This window comes from Jaculus jaculus, chromosome 8 (genome assembly GCF_020740685.1).
Source record: "Jaculus jaculus isolate mJacJac1 chromosome 8, mJacJac1.mat.Y.cur, whole genome shotgun sequence".
In the NCBI taxonomy this organism is placed as follows: domain Eukaryota; kingdom Metazoa; phylum Chordata; class Mammalia; order Rodentia; family Dipodidae; genus Jaculus; species Jaculus jaculus.
In genome coordinates this window covers 90,376,845-90,395,424 of record NC_059109.1, presented here as the reverse complement: position 1 = coordinate 90,395,424, position 18,580 = coordinate 90,376,845, and the positions used below count along the sequence as shown (strand labels likewise).

General features: G+C 37.7%; 1 protein-coding gene and 1 pseudogene across 4 annotated transcripts in view; both read left to right on the top strand.

Moving 5' to 3' along the window:
* The window catches only part of Pak5 (p21 (RAC1) activated kinase 5), a 312,771-nt gene that overhangs the window by 178,351 nt on the left and 115,840 nt on the right, over positions 1–18,580 (top strand). For all 4 annotated transcript variants that reach the window (XM_004661518.2, XM_045157197.1, XM_045157199.1 and 1 more), the window contains one exon: positions 2,235–2,449. In XM_004661518.2, the coding sequence (XP_004661575.2) occupies positions 2,246–2,449 (204 nt within the window). In that variant the 5' untranslated portion in view covers positions 2,235–2,245. The remainder of the gene's footprint in view (positions 1–2,234; positions 2,450–18,580) is intronic.
* LOC123462755 lies at positions 9,850–10,553 on the top strand (annotated as a pseudogene).

Here is an 18,580-nt window from a genome sequence, read left to right as displayed (position 1 = left end):
GTTTCTTTTTAATTGTTGTTTTGTCCAAGCCAGAAAACATAGCAAAGTGTTTTGAGCTTGTCCTTGTTTTTTTTAAAGCAAAAGAGAGAGAGAATTGGCATGCCAGGACCTAAGCCACTGAAACTGAACTACAGACACTTGTGTCACCTAGTGAGAGATATTGAACATGGGTCCTTAGGCTTCTCAGGCAAGCACCTTAACCACTAAGCCATCTCTCCAGCCTCCTTTATCAAAAGAACCTTTTATTTGATTTATTTGAGAGATGGACAGAAATAGGCTTATAGAGAGAGAGACAAAGAGAGAGAGAGAGAGAAAGAAAATGGGCATACCAGGGTCTCCAGCTACTGCAAATTAACTCCAGATGCATGTACCACCGTGTACATCTGGCTTATGTGGGTCCTGGGGAGTTGAATCTGGGTCCTTTGGCTTCCCAGGCAAATGCCTTAACTACAAAATCATCTCTCCAGCCCTCTTATCCTTTTTTATGAGTGTACAGATTAATCTGAAGTAACAACCAGGATGAAGAAGATGATATTTCTCTGTTAAGCAAATTTCTCTGTCTCTGTATTAGTTAGAATTCTTTAGAGGAATAGAACCAATAGAATAAATTGTATTGAAAATGAAATTTATTGGATTAGCTTACTGTAGCCCAACAATAGCTGTCTGTAGGTCTGAGAGTCCAGGAACTGGTAGCTGCTTAGTCAATGAGGCTGAATGCCTGAGCAGTCCCAATCCAACAATGAAGGTCTGGAAGTTTCCTGGAGAACCTCTGGTCTTCAGTCTGTACTAGAAGTCTAAGGAAACTTGGTTTCAATGCCCAGGAAGGATATCTGAACAGGATAGATGTACATGCATGTGAAGTACTCACCAGCAGGCAGCATAGGCAGCCAGGTGAGAGGAAGGGGCTGTTTTCTCTCAGGGCTTCCTTACAAAAAGCCTACCACAAGGGCTGCTCACCTGGAGGAAGGGCTCACTCTAAAGGAAGGACCTCCTCCTTCAGTCAATCCTTCCTGGAAGCAACCTCATAGATTTGTCCAAGAAGAATGTCTATGGATTCCTATTCTGATCAAGCTGACAACAGAACTTAACCATTGCAGTCCTGGTGACAAAATACTTGAGAAAATCATCTCGATGGGGGAAGGAAGAAAGGCTTATTTTTGCCTCACAGCTCCATGCATGGTGGCTAGGTCCCAATGCTTTGAGCCTGAAATGAGGGAAAACAACAAAGCTGAGAGCATATGGTTGAGCCAATCCACTCTATATTGGCCAGGAGGCAGAGAGAAAAAAGAGAACTATAGTAAGAAACACCTTTAAAATCAGGTCCACAATCACCTTCTTTCTCCAGTAAGGTCCCGCATATCCTACCATTCTGTACCCGCAAGATCCAACCACTTCTCAATAGCACTATCATATGAGAACCAAGCCTTCAATACAAGAGCCTTTTGGGACAATTCAGATCCAAGCCATGACAGGTTTGATGGTAATACTGGGACCTGATCATCACTGAAAGAATATCCAGATCTAGGAAGGGATAGAAACTTAGAGACCAGGAAGGCAGTTTTCAAACTCTGCCTGAAAATTAGCAAGAAGTGGCTAAAAAGAAGAAAAAGGAGTTATTATTTCATTTTATTTTTTGGATTTTTTCAAGGTGGGGTCTCACTCTAGCCCAGGCTGGTCTGGAATTCACTATGTCGGCTCAGGCTGACCGTGAAGTCACAGTGATCCTCCTACTTCTGCCTTCCCCTGCCTTTAATAGGGATTAAAGTCCTGCACCATCACATTGAGGAGGAAGGGAGAAAGAGAGAGAGAGAGAGAGAGACAGAGAGAGAGAGAAGGAATGAATGGCATGTCAGGGCTTCCGGCTACTGCAAATGAATTCCAGATGCATGCACCACTTTGTGTATCTGGCAAATGGCCAGAACACAAGGGGGGTGGAAACACATCTCCACCCCAAACTGGCCTGTTGTCTAGAGTCCCTTGGTCAAAACAGGTCACATGGACAAATCCGGCATCAACAGGTCTGGCAACTATACTCCACAGGGATTGTTTAAGGCCAGGACTAAAATGTAAAATGAAATTATCAATTACACATCCTGAAAAATCTAATTTTGTCTTTTGCAACTAGTATCTGGAGGAATAGCTAAAAAGAGTCAAGCAAATAAATGAAAATTAACTTTCTTGTCTTTTAGCAGCATAATATAATGAGAACTCTCCTTTCAATTTGTATTTCACAGAATTTTACATCATGTTTGGGAAGAAAAAGAAAAAGATTGAAATATCTGGCCCATCCAACTTTGAACACAGGGTTCACACTGGGTTTGACCCACAAGAGCAGAAGTTTACTGGCCTTCCCCAGCAATGGCACAGCCTGTTAGCAGACACTGCCAACAGGCCCAAGCCCATGGTGGACCCTTCCTGCATTACACCCATTCAGCTGGCACCCATGAAGGTATGTGAGGCTTTGTAGATTGGCTTATGAAACAAGCTCTGATCTGATAAAGTGTGCCATCTTTAGTGTCAAGCTGTAAATGATTACATCACACAATGTTTTTCAACATTCGTATGTTAACCATAACTAGTTTTCATTTATTGCCCATTATAGCATATAATAAGGAAACTTAGCTTTCATGTATTGCTTGTTTTTTAAAAATCACATATATGCTGAAACTAAGAATAACTGGCGAAACAAGCAAGGGTGCTATTTTCTTGGTGAAACAGCTACCAGCACAAGGGTGAAGGAGATGGATGCAGAAAACCATAAACTCCTACCAAATCAGATATCCAGAGACCCAGAGGCCCCCAACACCTGAAGCAGACCAAAAATGAACCCAACATGGCTCAGGGAATTTTTGCAGAAGAGGAGGTGGGGAGAATGTCAGAACCACATTTAGGGTCATGATACACAGACACATTTCTACCCATAACTGTGGGCTAACTCCACAATGAATAACCCATATACCTCAACAAGGAGGGCCCGGGGGAGGGAGTAGGCCGTGAATAAGCCTAACAATGGTACCAACTTGACTATATTCACTGAGTATAAAACTAACTAATAAAAAAAATTAAAATAAAAAAATCACATATGTAAAATTCAACCATAACTTAGGAATTTTTTATTTCTACTTTAGATAGTGGTTTGAAGTGTTTCTACTGAAAAATGTTACTGACCTCTTCTGGTTAATATTGATAATAACCTCTGATAAGTATTGTATTAGAAAAAAACTCTATGGTTTTCTATTTGCTCTCAAAATATTTGTACCTATTATATAAAACATAATACAAACAGATTTTAATAATCATAAATTATATTTATAAAAATATAAATACATGCATATATGTACATACATATAGACCATTTATGTAATAAATATATGTTCAGTTTTATATTCATTATCAAAGAGAAAGGCATTTCAAAAAGTAGCAGATACTTTGATTCCTTCAATAGACTATCACTTAATGTCTTGTAGATTTTTGACATGGAATACTAATGGAAGTAACTGCATAACAACAAAATGCAGACTGAACAGATTTCAAATATGCCAAATTACTACAAAGATGATTCAGGCATTGCCACTTCTTTCTGTACTTCAGAATAAAAAGTTATGAAGTTTTCAAAAATCTCTCCATGGAACTTAACCACCATAGAAGTTATTATCATGTTACACCATAGAGCATTCAGAATGTTCTAATCCAGACAAAGCACAAAGCTCATATTCTCATGTTGCACATCACACTAGTAGACATCAGTGCTATGAGGATACGTATTGTGTGAATGGTGCATAAATTGTGTTCATATACATAGAATTTTTCAAAGATGCTCAAAAAGGACCATAGTTGTATAAATTAGAGGATATTCTTATATCACTTGAGCTTACTGAATTAGAAGTAGAATTATGATGTTATCACTCATTGTATGTTTCATATTCTATTCTACTAATGAACAGGTAAGTCTATTCTACCCAAAGATCATTACAGATTCTTATCTTCCCACATCTTCTAAGTTTGATTTTTTGATATGAGTTTTTAAACTTTTCAGAATGGCTAAAAATGTTCAGGGCAGGAAAGATGGTATTTAGGAAGGAAATCTTTACAAACAAAATGAGCTATTTTGATCAGGTACTGAATAAAACTTGATAGAAACTGTATAATTAACCAGCTTACTAGTTAACACTATGCAATGTCCTATGATTGAACATAATTTTCTCCCTAATAGAAGAGCTAACTATTTTGACACTGATGTCAAAACAATAGTATCATATTTGACAAGAAGTTAATATTAGAATGAATTTACTTTTTGTGTTATTGTATCCTTATATCTCAATTTTTTTATACAAAGCCTAAAACTTGGAATGGACACTGTGTTTTGCTCATCATGATAAAATAAACCTTTACAAGTGAACTAACCAGAAGTCCATATATTTGGATAAATAACTTTCTAAAAAATAAAACAGACTCTTAAAGAAGACACACTACCTAAAGACCCATGTATGCTATCTTATTAGAGAATATGTTTACTACTGGGAAAGGACTAAATGTCATTTATTTTATCATGGTATTTCAGATCTCTCAGGGCAATAAAGAAAGAAGTTCCCATCTTGCTCAGTGAGCATAGAACTAAAAGATACCTTCTTTTTTAAAAAAAAAATTTTTATTTATTTATTAGAGAGCGACAGACACAGAGAGAAAGACAGATAGAGGGAGAGAGAGAGAATGGGCGCGCCAGGGCTTCCAGCCACTGCAAAGGAACTCCAGCTGTGTGCGCCCCCTTGTGCATCTGGCTAATGTGGGACCTGGGGAACCGAGCCTCGAACCAGGGTCCTTAGGCTTCACAGGCAAGCGCTTAACTGCTAAGCCATCTCTCCAGCCCTAAAAGAAACCTTCTTTATCTCTCTTCCTTCTTCTGTTGGGCTGACTTATTTCTCTCTGACAAATTTTGTCAATCTAATTAGAGTGATGATCAGGTTTGCTAACTACTTAGCTCCTGTGCCATGTCTTTCTCTTACTGATTAGATGGGTCTTCCAACCTTAACACCAGATGTGTGAGCATTTTGTCTGAATGAAGTGAAAATATTTGTTTGAGACGCTTCAGTTATCCCTTGGTGGTAACTGGATCATATGTCTCAAGTTTAGAGCCAACCCTGGATTTTTGCAAATGGGCCCTACACATTAGTTTGCTTTCTCCTTGCTATATGCTTACCTGACAAGAAGAAAGTTAAGAAAGGAAGGGTTAGCTTTGATTTACAACTCTTAGTGGCTGGGAAGGCATGGCAGCAGGAACTTGAGGCAGCTGGGCACATTGCCTCCACAGTCAGAAAGCACAGGAGGTGAGCTTGGCTAAGAAAGCTCACAACCCACTCCCAGTGACTCACGTTCTCAGTGGGTCCCCACTGCAAGCCCCACTCCCAGCTAAGGACCACATGTTCAAACTCCTGTAGGAGACATTTCACATTAGATCCATAGCAAGACCTCAGGCATGATGGAGACAAATAAAAGAAAGAAGAGAAGGAATGACAAAAGGAAGTCCAGCTTGGTTGAATCTTTCCCAGGAAGAGTGAGTTGATCAAAGGCTTTCAACTGAAGGACATCTAGTACACCATAACCTGTGTAAATTCTTGTACAGTGGTTCTACTTTTCTTCGGATACCATGAGCACAATTAGCATTGCTGATGGGCCCTGCAGAATATCAGTGGCCAAAGAGAATGTGTTGTCTCAGTCAGTTCCTAAGAACAGGCAAAATTAAAAAACCTTAAAGTATCAAAATATGCTACACAATCTAGATGATCCCATGTTTTAGAATAAATGCCCTATACATAGGAATCTTTAAAATGACATATAAATCCTACAGAATAGATCTGAAAAGTTAGAGCAGTCTTTAAAATGAGGGGTTATGTATGAATTTATATAAACTTGATGAAGGTACATGGGTACTGGCTTAAAGTCATTTTTCCAAAATTATTTATCTTGGATAGAACCAACAGTTCTAATTTGGTCAAACTGTCTTTTCAAGTAGACAAAGGAAGTGACGGAAGAGACCATGGCCTGAAAAGAAACATGGAAAGAAGTGTATGGTCCTGGATTCTGTGCTGATCTGAGTACTGGTCCAATATTGAATACTGGAATACTTGGTCTTTAATACTTGAGTGAGCTTCAGGCAAGCTAATCTGAGTGGAAACCCACTGCTGCTCTCTCTAATTGGTGAGGATTTCCACCATTCTTACACAGAACCTCATGCTCTCCTGTTTTACCCATCACCTACCAGGGCTTGCTTATTACATATAGACTGGTGGCATTACATCTCCAAATATATAGAGGCTCAGAATTACCTAAAAGTCTTGATGAAGCATAGTTGTAGAGGTTCTACCCTGTTTTTGATTTAGTAGAACTTCTGGGATTAAAGAATTGTCATTTCTAACAAGTTTCCAGGTGGTTCTGGGTGCCAGACTTGGAAAACCTCAAAAGAAATAGTTATGAAGACATCCTTATATATCAGATATAGAACTTTATACTGGTAAAAATTTTCAAAATACAGAAATTGTACTAGAAGCCACAAGTTTAAACTCAGTTAAGAAGTTGATTCTCTTGTCCCCAAAGCCAAACACATGTGGATTTAGGTAATCTAAATACCACAAAAGGGAAGGTCCCTTTAACACATTTGAGAGGGGCTTGGGGGTGCAGCAAAATGACTCAGCACATGTTTAGCATGAAGACCCTGGGCTCCATCTCTAGCACTCCCTCATAAAGCATTCCACAAATATCTTTGTAAAACTCCTTTTTATGCCTAATATCATTTGCTCATAAGAATATAACAGTATTACCAAAATTACTCCAAAATTAGATACATACTATATAAAGGAAAGACTGGGTTTGTTTTTTCCTGTTTATTTCGAATTTTTTGTTTCATCATAATCTCCTGAGGGGCTTGTTATAATTCATACCACTTAGCTCCATCCTAGAGATTCTGATTCAGCAGATCCTAAATAGGCTCCCCATTTCTAACAAGCTCTCAGATGTAGCTTATGAATGACAGAATATACTATAAGAATCACTGCTCATGTTGGGAATGGAGCACAGGCCTGTAATCCCAGCACTTGAGAGACAGAGGCAAGAGGAATGTGATCTTCAACCTGGGCTACATGGCAAAACCGTATCTCAGTGGAAGAAGAGGGGAGAAGGGAGAGGACAGGAGGGGAGAAGAGTAGAAAGGAGGAAGGAGAGTGAGAAAAAGAAAACCACTGTTTTCGGTGGACTGAAGCAAGAACATAATGAGTATTCTTTCCCTTCATTACATCTCAGAAATCATTCTAGAAAAATGCTAAAGAGCCAGATGTGATGGAGCATGCCTTTAATCCCAGCACTTGAGAGGCAGAGGTAGGAGGATCACTGTGAGTTGGAGGCCAGCCTGGGACTACAGACTAAGGTCTCAGTCACCTTGGGCTACAGTGAGACCCTCCCTTGGGGAAAAAAAAAAAGCTAAAAAATGTATAGAGAATTATATTGAAACATCTTTGTAAAGCTTCCACCTAAAATGAACTATCAGTGCATCTTAATATTTGCTTCAGATGTCTTATTTCTTCAATAAAAATTATAGAAGTCATGCAAATATTTGGTATATTTAAATATTGATAAATAATGTCATACTAGGTAAATATGCTTGAACTTGCTATTTACTTATTGTTTTGAGATAAAATTTCTTATTAATATATGACATGACTTTTCTTACAAATTGTAACATTTTGTTAAATTACCCTTTTCTCTACTAAGGGATGCCATCTATTAATTGCTATAATAAAGAATATTGCCATGAACATATGTGAACGTATCTCTTGGGCCCATGATGAATTTTGGGCACAATTCTCAAAGTATGGCCTTGAAACCCAGGGGTACCTCAGATTCTGCAGGAAGTCTATACGATCAAATTGTTTTCATGATAATACTGAGAAATAACTTGTGATTTTCACTCATTATTTGCTGAAAGTACAGTGAAGTTTTCAGGAAGCTACATAAGTTGTCATGATGTGACTGGTTAATTCCTAATTGAAAATGAATTTTATACAACTATGCTTTTAAAAGTTTCTCAGTACTCATATATATGCTATAATAACTATTTAAATTTTTACATGAACCACAGTCCTTTGGGTCCTCAGCACAAAGGTGAAGGTTCCTGAAATTAAGAAGCTTGAGCACCATCATTTGGGGTTCACATCAAATTTGATTATTTGTGACTTCTCCTGATTGCTTCTCACCCAGTATGCATTTTGTGTTTTATTTTACTTTCACTTTGTCCTAAATTTTTATAAAAAATCGAGACCTTTATCTTCTCTTGTTGGCTGTGAATGTTCTAATCTGTATAACTTTCTCAAAGAATATGGAATATAATATCCTGTCCTTTCAATTGCCATAAAATATAATTTCTCTAACCTAATAATTTTGGATTCTTTACACAATATCCTTCATCAACATTAGCCTTCAAAGCTTTTTAACATCCTTGTTGTCATCCTGTCAACACTAAAGACTAGTCAACTTAGTTCATCTCTGTCATCTTCAAGATGACATCCAAAGTGAGGGTTCCATCTCTTTTTATCTTGTGCCACTGACCACTGCATTAAAAACTAGTTTATTGTGGGCTGTGGTCATGGTTCAATAAATATAATAAATATAAAAATATAAATATAAAATAATAAGTATAGTGCTTGTGTCAGAGATCCCCAGAACCCACATAAAAGCCAGTAGCTACTGTGAATGAAAGAAAGAACAGTGAGAAATCCTACCACAAAAATAAGACAAGGTCCATCACCTGATGGTTGTCCTCTAACCAACAGTCATGTGTCATGACACGTGCATACCTACACACACACACCAAAAAATAAAATAAAATAGAACTATCTTGTTGAAAGCAGATAAATTAAGAGAGGCAAATCTCAGGTCTGGCTGCTCCATTTGAAAGACCATTGTTTCGTTTTATCCCTGGCTATGGTTTATGCTAGAAGCTTATCAAAGAGCAAGTCCACCTGGATCCCAATTCAGAACAGAAATCTCTACACCCCATCTAACAAGATCAAGGGTGTAGAACAACACACACCCTTAGAGATTTGGGCTTTATAAGATTATCTTTTTGTTTTAACCCCCCAACTGCATACTTTGTACTGTTTGTTTTTTTTTTTATGTGTATTGCTTAGTTGAAGTTTATAATTTGCCAGTGAATTGTTCTACCCAATCCACTAGAATATTTGCTTAGCAAGCAAACTCAGTACCTAGCATTACTTCTGAAGCTGGACTGGGGTACAAGAGCTACACCTGGCACCTTCAACTCATATTCTAAAAGTATATAAAGGTAGATCACCACATCTAAGAACACTGCAGATAAGTAGAAAACCAGAGCATCAAATCAATTCAGGATGCAAAGGTCACTACATTATAATAAAAAATTTCAAAGAATCAAGCCAATGTAATCCCACCAAAAATTATAAATCTATCAGAAATGACCACCAATGAGACTGCTTTAGATGAAATGCCTGACAAATCTTTCAAATAAAAAAAGATGGAATATATACTCAAAGAAATCAAAGAAGAAAACAAAGGAATTAAAGAAGAAAACAAACTTCTGAAAGCAAACACATGAAACCAGCTTAATGAGATAAGAAGGTCATTACAAGACATGAGTAAGGGAAAAGAAATGCTGAAGAAAAACCAGACAGAAATCCTAGCTCTGAAGATTACAGTCAGTGAAATAAAAAATTCTGGGGAAAGTCTCACCTGTAGAATGGATGAAGGAGAGAACAGCATATCTAAACTGGAAGACCAGGTGGCAGACCTAATGCAGTCCAACAAAGAGGAAGACAAGGTTCTGCCATGGCGTCTGCGGAGTCTGTGTGCTATGCCGCAGGCTCTGGGCAACTGGACAAGTACTAGGTGCTTCTGCCCACCTCCACAAGGAGTGTGAGAACCTGCCACTCATCATGTGGCTGCTGGAGAAGAGCTTCTCGGAGAGTGCAGTCAACTATGAAATTATAATCATAGATGATGGAAGCCCAGATGGAACAAGAGAAGTTGCTGAATAGTTCGAAAAGATCTATGAGTCAGACAGAATTCTCTTAAGACCAAGAGAAAAAAGCTGGTACTAGAAACTGCGTACACTCATGGAATAAAGCCTGCCACATGAAACTACATCATTATTATGGATGCTGATCTTTCACACCATCCAAAATTTATTCCTGAATTCATCAGGAAGCAAAAGGAGGGTAAGTTTGATATTGTCTCTGGAACTCGCTACAAAGGAAATGGAGATGTGTATGGTTGGGATTTGAAAAGAAAACTAATCAGATTATATCGAAAAGAAGTCCTACAGAAAATAATAGAAAGCTGTGTTTCTAAAGGCTATGTCTTCCAGATGGAGGTGATTGTGAAAGCCCAACAGTTGGGCTGCACTGTGGGTGAGGTTCCGATATCATTTGTGGATCGAGTTTATGGTGAATCCAAGTTGGGAGGAAATGAAATAGTCTCTTTCCTAAGAGTATTATTGACTCTCTTTGCTACTACATAAAAGAAATTATTCACTTATGTTTACCATGTTCATATCAACTTAAAAAGAAGTCTGGTACCTATAGAGCCTTAATTATAAGTTAAGGTCAATTTTGTACAAATCTTTTCTCTTGAGAAAGCCCATTTTATTTCTCAAATTAAAATGTAAAGTTATTAGTTTAATGAACAAATAAAAAAGATGAAGACAAGCTAATGACAAGGTAGAATGGGAACATATCCAGGATACTATGAAAAGGTCAAACATAAGAATTCAGTGTATAATAGAAGGAGAAGAATTTCAGTCCAGAGGCTTAGTAAGTGTTTTCACCAAAAACATAGAAGAAAATTTTCCCAAAATTGTGAAAGAAATGCCAATGCAGATACAAGAAGCTTTTAAAACACCAAAGAGACAAAACCTGGAAAGAACCTCTCCTCATCATGTTACAATTAAACTACTAAACATGCAAACCAAGGAAAATATGTTGAAAGCAGTTTGTAGCAGACAGCTGCATGTTCGCTGAGATGAACTTCTAGACCAGGCACAGTTATGGAGGAAGGGATGTTTATTGAAGCTTACAGATCCAGGGGAAGTTCCATAATGGCAGAAGAAGCTGGCCTGCCTTCACAGGTCCAAGCCAAGAGAGAGAAGCACAAGCTAAAAACAACACAGCACAGTACACTTCAGGAACTCCAGCTAAACACAGTTTGTATATATTTAGATTGAAATCTTAACCCACCACAATACCTTAAGATCCACCTAGTGAAACCACCTCCAATCAGGTGGGTGCAGATGCAAACTACAAAGTAATAAAACACTGAATGTATTGGGGGTCATCTATTCAAACTACCACACAGTTAGAGAGAAAAAGCAAATCACCTAAAAAGGCAGCCAATTAGAATAACTGCAGATTACTCAACACAAACTTTAAAAGCCAGAAGGGTTTGAAATGATGTATTCCAGGTTCTGAAAGATAACAACTGTCAACAAAATTTACTTTATCCTGCAAAGCTATCTATTCAAATTGATGGAGAAATAAGGACATTCCACAACAAAAAAACAGGCTAAAGGAATTTATGACAAGAAAACCAGTGTTAAAGAAAATACTTGAAGGAATTCTTAATGCTGAAGAGAAAACAAAACACACATAGGAGGAAATAAGAAAAAATAACCACATTGAAATAACAGTTAAAACAAATGAGTAAAGGGCAAACAGGAAACACTACAAAATAAGAAGAATGGCAAGAATAAATGCAAACTTTTCAATAATAACTCTTAATATCAGTGGCCTCAATGTACCAACCAAAAGACACAGGCTTGCAGACTGGATTAAAAAGCAGGATACTGCCATTCGTTGCACCCAGGAAACTCATCTCTCAATAAAAGATGCACACTGCCTTAGGGTGAAAGGATGGAAAATGGTATTTCATGCAAAAAAGCCTAGGAAACAAGCAGGGGTTGCTATCCTAATAACTGACAGGATAGACTTAAAACCAACATTACTGAGGAAAGAGAAATAAGATCATTTTATGCTGATGAAAGGAACACTGCAATAGGAGGACATTACAATCCTAAACATAGGGGCTCTCAGTTTCATCAAACAAACGCTATTACACTTAAGGTCACAGATAATAATAAACACAATTGTAGTGAGTGACTTCAATAACCCATTCTCATCAACTGACAAATCATCCTGGCAAAAGATAAACATAGAGACATCTGAATTAAATGATGTCAATGAACAAATGGACCTAACAGATATCTACAGAATATTCCATCCAAATGCTACAGAATATACATGTTTTACATGTTTCTCAGCAGCACATGGAACATTCTCTAAATTAGACCATATATTAGGACACAAAGCAAATCTCAACAAATGCAGGAAAATTGAAATAATCCCTTATACTCTATCTGACCACAATGGGATTAAACTACAAATCAGCAACAATAAAAGCTACAGAGCATACAGATATTCATTGAGACAAACAACAGACTATTGAATGATCAATGGATATTGAATAAATCAAAAAATAAATCAATAAATTCATAGAATCAAAGATGATGATAATACAACATACCAAAGCCTTTGGGACACAATGAAGGCAGAACTGAGAGGGAAATTTCTGGTTCTAAGTGCCTTTATTAAGAAATTAAGATAGTTCACAAATAAACAATTTAATGCTTCACCTTAAGGCCTTAGAAAAATTAGAACAAGCCATACCAAAAACCAGTAAGTGGGAAGAAATAATAAATATCAGGGCAGAAATTAATGAAATAGCAAACAAAAGAACATTTCATTTAAATAAACCTATAATAAGTACAGAGATCAAAACAGTTATAAAAAGTTTCCCAACTAAAAAAAGTCCAGGCACAGATAGATTCACTGGTGAATTTTAGCAGACCTCCATGGAAGAACTAATACCACTTCTCAAACCTTCCCATAAAACAGAAAAGGAAGGAATTCTACCAAACTCCTTCTATGAAGCCAGTATCACTCTCATACTAAAACCAGGAAAAGACAGAAAAAAAAAAAAAAAGAAAATTACAGACCAATCTCCTTCATAAACATAGATGCAAAAATTCTGAATAAAATATTGGCAAAGAGAATACAATAATATATCAAAAGATTATTTACCCAGACCAAGTTGGCTTTATCCCAGGGATGCAGGTATGGTTCAACATAAGCAAATCAATAAATGTAATACATCACATAAATTAATGGTCTGAAGGACAAAAATCACATGATCATCTCAATAGATGCAGAAAGGCATTTGACAAAAATCCAACATCCTTCCATGGTAAAACTATTACAGGAACTGGGAATAGAAGGAACATATCCCAACATAATAAAAGCTCTTTATGACAAAATTACAGCCAACATAATACTAAATGGAGAAAAACTTGAAGCTTTTCCACTAAATTCAGGAACAAAACAAGGGTGTCCACTGTCCCCACTTTTATTTAATATAGTACTAGAAGTCTTAGCTGTAGCAATAAGTCAAGAGACACTCATAAAAGGGATACATATTGGAAAGTAAGAGAACAAATTATCACTATTTGCAGATGATATGATTCTATATGTAAAAGACCTTGAAGACTCTACCAGAAAACTGTTAGAGCTGAAAAACACTTTCAGCAATGTAGCAGGATACAAAATAAATACATAAAACTCAGTAGCTTTCCTATATACTAATAAAAAACATGTGGAGGATGAAATCAGGGAATTACTCCCATTCACAATTGCCTCAAAAAAATATATCCATAAATAAAGCACCTCAGACCAAACTTAACCAAGGAAGTGAAGGATCTCTACAATGAGGACTTTAAAACACTCAAGTGAAAAAGTGCAGAAGACACAATCCATGTTCTTGGATTGGAAAAATCAATATTGTGAAAATGTCAATCTTACCACAAACAATATATACATTTAATGTAGTCCCCATTAAAATTCCAATGCCATTCTTCACAGAAATAGAAAAAAAAATCCTAACATTCATTTAAAAGCACAAAAAAACCTGGAATAGCCAAAAAATGATTTTGAGCAACAAAAATAAGGCTGATAGTATCACATATCTGATTTTAAGCTATATTACAAAGCCATAGTAACAAAAAAAAAAAAAAAAAAAAACTTGGTACCAGGACAAAGACAGACACATAGATCAATGGAACAGAATAGAGGACCCAGATGTTAATCCAGCCAGCTTCAACAAGTGGTGCTGGGAAAAATAGATATCTATATGTAGAAAGATGAAAATAGATCCTTTTCTTTCTCAAGCAGAAGAATCAAATCCAAGTGGGTCAGGGACCTTAATATTAGACCTGAAACTCTGAAACTGCTAAAGGAAAAGGTAGGGGAAATCCTTCAACATATTGGCATAGGTAATGACTTTCTGAATATAACCCCAATTGCTCAGAAAATAAAACTACTAATGAACCACTGGGATCTCATGAAATTACAAAGCTTTTATATAGCAAAGAACACTGTGAATAGAGCAAAGAGATAACCTAGCAAATGGGAGAATATCTTTGTCAGCTACATATCTGACAGTGGATTAATATCCAGAATATAAAAAGAACTCAAAAAACAGAACAGTAAGAAATCAAGCAACCCAATTAAAAATGGGGTATGGAACTAAATAGAGAAGTCTCATCAGAAGAAATACAGATGGTATATAAACATCTAAAAAATGTTCTACATCCCTAGCCATCAGGGAAATACAAGTTAAAATTACCTTGAGATTATATCTCTCTCCTGTCAGGATGGCTACCATGAAGAAAACAAATGACAGTAAATGTTAGCAAGGATGCTGTCAAATAGTAACCCTTCTACACTGTTGGTGGGAATGTAATCTGGTACAGCCATGGTGGAAATAAGTGTGAATGTTCTTGAGACAGCTAAAAATAGGTTTACCACATGATACAGTTATAGCACATCTAGTCATATATACTAATGACTCTTCTCACTACTTTAGAGATACTTGCACAATCATGTTTATTGCTGCTCTATTCCCAATAGCAAGGAAATGGGACCAGCCAAATGACTGAATGAGTGTACTAGTGGCATGTCTGCTCTGGCGGAAACCACTGCTCTTTAATTGGACCAAAGGCCTGCTCTATGGGAGGGAATACATGCCTGGTACTGAAAACCTAATCAAAAGCCTATGGCAGGGGAGGTCATGAGCCTTAGGGGTATAAAGCCTGCTCTTGTCTGGATAAATGCATATATTACTCTCATCAAATTGCCCTGAAAGCACTACACTTAATGTTCATATTCATATATTCATGCTACTCTCACTTCTGGTTAGAGAAGCTTCTCTTTTCAGATGGTGTTGGACACTGGGATAACCCAAAAGGCAACATAGTGCTGAGAAGAAGGGATAAAGGAGTGTCCAGCACTGAAATATCATACCCTCCAAGGCTCAGGGTCCACTGTGGATGAGGTGGTGGAAAGAATGTAAGAGCCAAAGGAAGGGTACCACTCCTTACATACAACTGTCCAAACAGAAATTGGCCTCGATATTCAAGACCTCACAGTGCCTAGCAATACCAACATAAGACCCTCATAATAGGAAAAAAAAAGATGATGACATCAAATTAAAAGAGAGACTAATGGAGAAAAGGAGGGGATATGACAAAGAGCAGAGTTATGAAGGGGAAAATAGGGGAGGGGATGGAAATGCCATGGTTTGTTGTAAGCATAGAAGTTGTCAATAAAAATATTTACATATTTTTTAAAAGATACTTAAGCAAAACAAATATTCTTTGTGTTCCTTTAAAGGTAGTTTATTTTACTGAAAACAGAATGTAATTATAAAATTAAACCTGTCAGGTGGTTTAACTATATTTTAAAACTACTAGTTAAAAACATGACATCTGGGCTGGAGAGATGGCTTAGCGGTTAAGCGATTGCCTGTGAAGCCTAAGGACCCCGGTTCAAGGCTCGGTGCCCCAGGTCCCACGTTAGCCAGATGCACAAGGGGGCACACGCGTCTGGAGTTCGTTTGCAGTGGCTGGAAGCCCTGGCTCGCCCATTCTCACTCTCTCTCCCTCTATCTGTCTTTCTCTCTGTCTGTCACTCTCAAATAAATAAATAAAAAATGAACAAAAAAATAAAAAAAAAAAACATGACATCTAGGGCTGAAGAAATGGCTTGGTGGTTAAAGGTACTTTCTTTAAAGGCCTAGTGACCCAGGTTCAATTCACCAGTACCCACGTAAAGCCAGATGCACAGAGTGGCATATGCATCTGGAGTTCGTTTGTGGCAAGAGACCCTGGCATACCTATACATACTCTTTCTCTCACTCACTCTCTTCCTCTAAAATAAATAATTTCAAAAAATATGATGTCTAAAGAACTATGGCAGGTGCCTCCAATTGTCCAGAATCCAGGCTTCACCTGGGGGACATATTATTAGTTTTTTTTTTTCCAGTCTCTAATTTTTCTGTTCTTGCACCAATGAGGACAATAGACTTGACCTTTCATGACCTTCTCCATGTCTGTTACTGTCCAAAATCCCTCCTTTCAATTTCCAAATGCCTATTAAACCTTCTCACCAGTATAGAGACTGAGTGAAAAATCTGTCACTTGCCTGAATCCAGGAAGCTGGGTAAAATAGAACTATTTTCAAGTAAGAGGAAAACAAGAAACCTGGGTTTATCATGTGCCTTCATTTCTGTGATTTCCCCTAGATCTGGAACTCATCACAGTAGTTTTCTACTCTATCAATGATGTTAGTATTTGGCATGCACACCTGGCTAGTATGTCAACTCATTTCACAGTGATGATATGCTCCAGGTGACCCTCATTCACATAGAATCTCTGAGAGCTTTCCAAGGCTTGGTTTTAAGAAGATGGCAAAAGCACAAATGGAAATCTTAGCTTTCCATTACATGCCCTGCTTCATACCATGCCCTTGGCTATGTAAGCCACATGGCCATACCCAAAGTCAAGGTATGTATTGGGAGGAATTGTAGCTCCCTCTTTAATGTAAAAAGGTAAGAAAAGGTAAAAATTGACATCAACCATTTGTAAATACCATCTTCCTTTACTGCAGTTCTTAGCAGTGTTTTATTTATGCCACCTTAACATTTCCTTTCAAAGTCTGAACAAACTTAAACTCTACTAGCCTTCTTTGTGACTCAGCCATAAAAGTGGACATTTTCAAGACAGGAGGTACCTTTCAGGGAAATCCTCACTGGAGTTGTCTACTCTCCTTCCATGTCCAGGAGAGTGGGAGGCTAACCACATACCTTCTCCAGGCTTCTTTGCAGGCTCAGCATGTTACCAGTATGAGAGTTCTGTGATCATAAATGTGACTCTATACTTGTAGCTCAGTGAGGAACAGTATTGATAACTGGATTTTCATATATCCTAGACCATTGCTCCCAGATTTACAATTAAAACTGTACCACCTGATTCTATGAAGAAATGTTTCCATGTCTTCCGCTACTCTACCAGAAGGTTTAACACTTCTTGTCCATTACCCTATGACCAAAGTCAACAAAAACTAAACGTGCCATTTTAATGCAGTTGTGTTAAAGGTTGCTTTGGAAAAGCGTTATAACAAAGATAGTTAGGTCCATTTCTGAACACTTCCTGCTACAGTTCAAAATGCCTTGCCCAGCATTCCTGCCATAGTAAATCACAGCAGGTGTGACTCCAGAGGAAGTGATAGAGCAGACTCCTCTCAAGAGAACATGGACAGGGTCTTGTGGCCTCCTCAGCCTGTTATTTTACCCCTGCTCTACTTCACACTGCTAGAGACTGGTGGGGGAGAAAAATCAATCAAATCTATAGGGAGCTAAAGTGGTTGTTCCAATACCCTAGGAACAGGCTCTACCAAAATGGAGAATACCAGTGACAAATATTAAATAGTGTCTTACAGAGTACAAAGTGTTTAATATTTATTACTTGTGACATTCATATGATGACAGATGAATAGTGTCAAATGAGTTGTGTATGTGAAGAAACTTTGACAGTATGGTTAAGTGATTTGTTCAACTGCACTAAATTTCTAACTTGAACAGAGTTCTAGCGTGTGACTCAGCTCTGCACTTGGTTGCTGTATGTCCTTGCCCATCTTCAATCCCTCCCTCCATCTCTTCTCTTCCTCCTTTCCTTCCTTCCTTTCTTCTTTTTTTTTTTTGTCTTTTTATCTCCCTTCCTTCCTTTCTTTTTCTCTATGTTCCTCCTCTGTCTTTTTCCACAGCCTCATGAAGGGCTAAATATCCTCCTAATACACACCGTGACTTTGGGTATGGTCATGTGGCTTGCATAGCCAATGGCATGGTATGAAGCAAGGCATGTAATGGACAGCTAAGATTTCCATTTGTGCTTTTGCCATCTTCTTAAAACCAAGCCTTGGAAAGCTCTCAGAGATTCCATGTGAGTGAGGGTCACCTGGAGTGTATCATCACAGACCACCTGCATCCTTACTGCCTGGACCAGAGGCTCCCCAGCTTCATCCATATGGTAAGCTGATACAGGGGTGCCACAAGTCCAAAACAAGTCTAGGGAACAGAATGAGGGCTTGTCCCACACACTCAAAAAGAGAATATGTTA